Source organism: Pterocles gutturalis, unplaced genomic scaffold, assembly GCF_000699245.1.
Source record: "Pterocles gutturalis isolate BGI_N339 unplaced genomic scaffold, ASM69924v1 scaffold33811, whole genome shotgun sequence".
Lineage (NCBI taxonomy): Eukaryota > Metazoa > Chordata > Aves > Pterocliformes > Pteroclidae > Pterocles > Pterocles gutturalis.
Genome location: NW_010104130.1, coordinates 7,788 through 13,486, shown reverse-complemented (window position 1 = coordinate 13,486; position 5,699 = coordinate 7,788). Strand labels below are relative to the sequence as shown.

The following is a 5,699-nucleotide window of genomic DNA, read 5'->3' as shown; positions in this document are numbered from 1 at the left end:
GTAGTTCTCGTTGTTTCCCAGTGCTGCCACCTTCGAGGGCAGTAGCCAGCGCCTCCTGAGAGACTGTCAGGCCTGCGGGCCGCGCTTTGCCTCTGCGGGTGCTTCAGGGACCTTCCCGTGGGCTGGCAGATTGTGAGCCTTTCGGAGAAGGGCCAAGGTCATTTTCTTCTCATTGCCTTGCCTTGTGCAGTAATACATGTGTAGATTTTACTGCGCACACACATTTGTTTATGTGTAAATTGTGCATATATATCATATACTACTTTTATGGTATCTGTATTTCTGTAAATAAAATTGACATGTACATGCAGACCTTATTAAAGGTACCTGTGGAAGTTAGGATCTAAGATCTGTCTTACATACACAGATGATCTCACAGCATACCCATAGGCATACCAAGGGCATTGAACTGCACGTGGAATTGAACTTTTACAGATCTCAGCCATTCACAGTCCTGAGGGAAGCTTTCTTCCTGTAGATTTATGTATTACAGAGTTGCATGTTATATAGAAGAGTATGATCTTTGTAGTTGTGAATAAGCTGTATTTGATAACGGCATACCTGGTTTTACTTAGTGTGTATGTATGAAAAAATGCAAGCCGAATAAAAGTTAGCATTGGTCTCTAGGTAGTCCATGTTGAGTGTGAATATATCTGTATCAAAGTGGAAGCACCTTTTTCTTTTCCATCCTCTGTCTGTCTTTGCACTGTGGGTTCTGTCTTCAGCTGTTGTATGCAGAATGTGTTGGAAAGGAAAGCTGTTTGGACACCTGACTAGGGTCAGGGGAAGATCACTGCAGACCACACAGACTTTTCATATTTCATCTCATAGTCCTTGAGGTTACAGTGTAAATATAAAAAGTCATTATGGAAATATTGGAGGCATGTGCCACATTATTCACCTACTTAGAGATCCCTTAGCTTCCTCTTCTTTGTCTGCTTTTGTTTTTCTCTTCAGTTTAGATTATATGTGCATGGTAGCAGAATCTTATGTTGTTTGTGCAGTACCAAGTACAAACCCAGTACTAAGTTCTAGGAATAAATTTGTTTTCATTACAGGCCTTATTTTCATTTGTGCATGCAAATTCCGTGTTTAAAAACAAAACTCTAGTATCTCAACTTTGCCAAAATACAGCTTGTCTAGTCTTAGCTATACTATTTAATGTATTTTGTTACAGACTTTCCCTTTACTCAAGGAATTTACATTGTACCAGTGTTGTGGTTTAACCCCACACAGCCCCTTACTTCTCCCCAGTGAGATGGGGGAGAGAATCAGAAGGGTAAAAGTGTGGAAACTCATGGGTTGAGATGAAGACAGCTTAATAGGTAAAGCACAAGCCGTGCATGCAAGCAAAGCAAAATAAGGAATTTATTCACCACTTCCCATGGGCAGGCAGGTGTTCAACCATCTCCAGGAGAGCAGGGCTCCATCATGCTTAATGATTACTTGGGATGACAGATGCCATAACCCTGAACATTCCCCCTTCCTCCTCCTTTCCCCAGTTTTTATTGGTGAGCATGATGTCATGTGTATGGGATGTCCCTTTGGTCAGCTGGTGTCAGCTGTCCTGGCTCTGTCTCCTCCCAGCCTCTTGCCCACCCCCAGCCCACTCGCTGGTGGGGCAGCAGGAGCAGCAGAGAAGGCCTTGATGCTATGTAAGCACTGCTCAGCAACAGCTAACACATCCCTATGGTATCCGTGCTGTTTTAGTCACAAGTCCAAAACACAGCAGCTCGTATGAGCTGCTGTGAAGAAGATTAACTCTATCCCAGCCAAAGCCAGTACAATCATGTGTTAGCAGGCGGAGTGGTTCTCTTTAGCAACACAGTCTGCAAACAGTTACTAGGCTGGGCACTCAAAATTTGACTGTGTTGTTTAGCCTTTATCAAATTGACAGGGGACAGGACCTGTGTTTTTGAGGTGGTATTTGGGGTGAATATTCGCTAAGAAAAGGACTATCAGTTTGTCACAGAGTGAGTTTGCATGTACACCTCCCCAGGGGGTTTGGATATTGGAAGAATCTCAGCTGTACTACAACAACGGGTACATAAAAGCAGGTCCTGGGTGCAGTTCTTTGTTTCTAATATGCTGGAAAGTGTTTGAAAACTAATACACGTGGCCTGCCTCTATAAGAGTTGAATTACTCAAGTGCTTTGGTTTACATTGGTTGCTGTCTGATTAACTTAAATCAGAATGGTAAATGTTATCTTGTGTCTATAAGGAGGAGGAAAATACACTTACTTCACCTGTGTACTAAGGCTTTGTATGACTGAGGTCTGTATGTTCTTGTTACTGCGCTTTTAAATTATGTTGAGATCAATACACGTTGCTATTTGTTGGGAAAGTTTTAGGTGGCCACCTGTAAGTTGTGATGGGTCTAAAACATTTTCCTTTAGAAGATGAAGGACGTAATTGCAGGAAGAATAGTGTTATGCATGTTGATAAATACGTAAACTCTCTCTTTAGTATTGACCTCACAGAAGATGCAACGACGAGTAATGCCAGTGTCAATAGTGCAGACTCGAGGCAACAAGAAGATGATAGCAGCTTCTCACTGATAACCTGGAACGTTGATGGGCTGGATGAAAGAAACCTAAAAGAGCGAGCTAGAGGAATCTGTTCTTACCTGACATTGTAAGTAGAGCTTCATCTTTGTATTGTCATGGACCCAGCTTTAAAGATGAAACAAGCTTCATGTTTTAGATATTTACAAATCCTCATGCCCAAATTGTCTTTATGTTACATGCAACAATACAATCACTTTATAAATCCTAAATAGCTGAATAAATGTTGATAATACTGGTTGGAAGAGGTGTGAGCCTATGCAGCATCCCAAAGGTTAAGTATTTTGTGATAGCTACTTTAAAAAGCTTTTTTTATAATGAACAATATTGTTCAAGTTGCATTCATATATCAAGATCATACTTCGTACCTCCATCCTGTACATGAGACAAGGGTAAAACTGCAAGAAACTTGTTTGTCTCATTCCAGTAGTATGAATAACTTCACATTAGAGCAAACTGTTTGAAACAACAAACAAGATTTTTTTTAGTGAAATGTGAAAAGTGACTCTCTTGCCACTATTGTTACTTGTCTATCAGAAAAGAAAAGGTGCAAGGTAAGACAAAAACAACAGAATCTATGATTACCTTTTATAGTTCCACCAGTGGAAGCTTCCCATCAATGTATTTATGAGCAATTTATCAATTACATACATTTATTTCTCTTAATAAAAATAGTGTAAATTCAGTGATTTAAAACATGATAATTTAAGTTCCTCTTAAAACAGCAGAAACCCCTTAACTACATCAATTTTCACTTGTTTTGGTTAATCTGGGGTGATAATATGTTTCCTCTGTAAATAAGGCCTTAAGTGTGTCCTTCATCTGCCTAGAACAGGGCTATTCATCAGTGTAGCAAAAATAGGGACAGCTGTAAAGTCATGTCTAAGTCAGCATTTTCAGAACTGCTGCCCCACATGAACTGTTGCTGATTGCATAGCTTGAAGAAATAAAAGAGCTTGGCATCAAGGAGACTGGCGAAAATGAATGGCAGCTTACCCGAGGTGATCTGTTTTAAGGGAATGAGGTTGTGGTTGGAATCTCCTGGAGAGCCTAGGTGCTGCAGAAGATGTTCCAAAGCTGCTTTGCAGCTGCTTGAGTTTAATTCCTCGTGTATGTAGTATTTGAAACCTGTGTAAGATCAAGGTATAGGGAAGTCATGCTTTTTATTACCATGTCAGTTCCGTGTCCATAATAATAGTTTCCTCCCTTTTAACAATGGTGATGTGTCCACATGCTGCTAAATATGATGACGAGATTTTTTTCTTTCTTAAAAAGCAGATTCTTACAGTATCTAGGAAGAGAAGGACAAGGTGCACCTGAAATCCCTGACCCCATTCCATTTGGCCTCAGAGTGTAATAATGGTACCTTTCAGTAGTTAATTCAAAATCTTGTCTTGCCGATTTCAGATACAGCCCAGATGTTGTGTTTTTACAAGAGGTCATCCCCCCATATCTCTGTCTTCTGCAGATGAGAGCAGGCAGTTACGCTATTGTTCCAGGTAAGAAATAACCCTGTTTCTAAAGGCAGAAACCAGAAAAAGTCTGTCCTTTGCCAAAATCTCTGACCATTTGTCGGAATGTAAAAAGTAAAGTGAAGAAGGAAGCATTTATATTACTTCCTGTGTTTTGATACCAGGATATAGTTTGATGCAAATTATGCGTGTGAAAAGCTTGCTTCCCTGGTGGTTTCCTTTGTATTTTTTCTGCATTTTGAAACACTGATAGCAAGGGTAGCCAAAAAAGTGCCATAGGTAAGTAATTTCTTAAATATTTGCATTTAAAAAAAATTGAAAAATCCACACTACTATTACAAAATTTCTAACTAATGACTTTGTACGTCTTTCAAATTAATGTGACTCTCCCAGGTCATGGTAAGAAGGTCTGTTTCAGAACCTTAACATCTTTACGGCACAGCAGAGGATACCCTTGACCATTTCTTTCCCTGTTTCTCTTTAGGTAACGTAGATGGGTATTTCACTGTCGTAATGTTGAAGAAGTCAAGAGTGAAGCTACTAAAACATGAGATAATACCTTTTCCAACAACCTCTATGATGAGGAACCTGTTGGTTGTGCATGTGAGTGAGTCAGTATGTACCTAACAGCTGTGTTTCTGCCTTTGAAACAAAAAATCCCAGGAAAGGCTGGACTAGTTTTACTCTATGACAGTCTACAACAGAAAAACTCCTTCTACACACATACAAATCCAGTTGCATTTGATACTAATAAACTTAAATATTTTATGTGAGTTACTGCTGTACTTAGTTTTCAAGTCTCTTAACCTCTGAAAGCAAAACTAAAAGCCTGTTATCTTCCTGTAAGCCACTTTTCTTCAATGCAAACCTAATATTGACCAGAGCTCTGTCATTCAGTAATTTGCTTTGTGGTTAGATTTTGTCTTTGAACTTCTTATCGCAGTGTGGATAGTAATGTTGCCTCTTTGTTTCATGCACAGGTGAGCGTATCTGGTAATGAACTTTGCCTTATGACCTCTCATCTGGAAAGCACTAAAGATCACTCTGAGGAGCGTAAGAAGCAACTGCAAATAGTGTTCAACAAAATGCAGAAGGAGTCTGAGTCCACAACTGTTATATTTGGAGGGGATACAAACCTCAGAGACAGTGAGGTAAATAGAAATAAGCAACCTCATTATTTTCATAAGTTATTCTGACAGAATCTTCTCAGGCTTTTCTGTTGACTTTATGAGAAATTGACCTGCTTAGGCAGAACAGAGATATCCAACATTTATTCTTAAAACGTGGAGGTGTGACTGAGTAGAAGCTGTGGCGTTGCTATGCTGAGGTATTGTTATAGCTGAAGTGATGTATATGAAGAACTCCTCCCCCCAGTAACAAAATGCTTTGTTGGCCATATTTGTATCTGAGAAGATGCAGGGATGGTTGATGAAGTTTTAACTTTAAAAGTGTCTTCTCGTTTTGAGAACCTGATCTTTCTCAGGTCCCGTTCACAGAGAGTTATGTTTGTAAAATCAGTGAAAGAAGAGGGTGCTCTGGAGAAACAGATCTTGGAAGTTTAAAATTAATCTCCCATCATGGAGATATTCAAAAGTAGAAGTTATCTTTGTCTGCTGATATTAAAAGTGAAATTTGTGCATTATTACTAAAAGGTCAGAGTTTT

The 5,699-nt window shown here is 39.5% G+C and overlaps 1 protein-coding gene across 1 annotated transcript in view; it reads left to right on the top strand.

Annotated features, from left to right (window-relative positions):
- Positions 1–2,466: 2,466 nt before the first annotated feature.
- The window catches only part of TDP2 (tyrosyl-DNA phosphodiesterase 2), a gene marked incomplete at its 5' end in the record, with an annotated part of 3,900 nt that continues 667 nt past the window's right edge, over positions 2,467–5,699 (top strand). Inside the window, 4 exons of the mRNA XM_010086959.1 lie at positions 2,467–2,634; positions 3,972–4,063; positions 4,521–4,639; positions 5,017–5,187. Of these exons, the coding sequence (XP_010085261.1) occupies positions 2,467–2,634; positions 3,972–4,063; positions 4,521–4,639; positions 5,017–5,187 (550 nt within the window). The remainder of the gene's footprint in view (positions 2,635–3,971; positions 4,064–4,520; positions 4,640–5,016; positions 5,188–5,699) is intronic.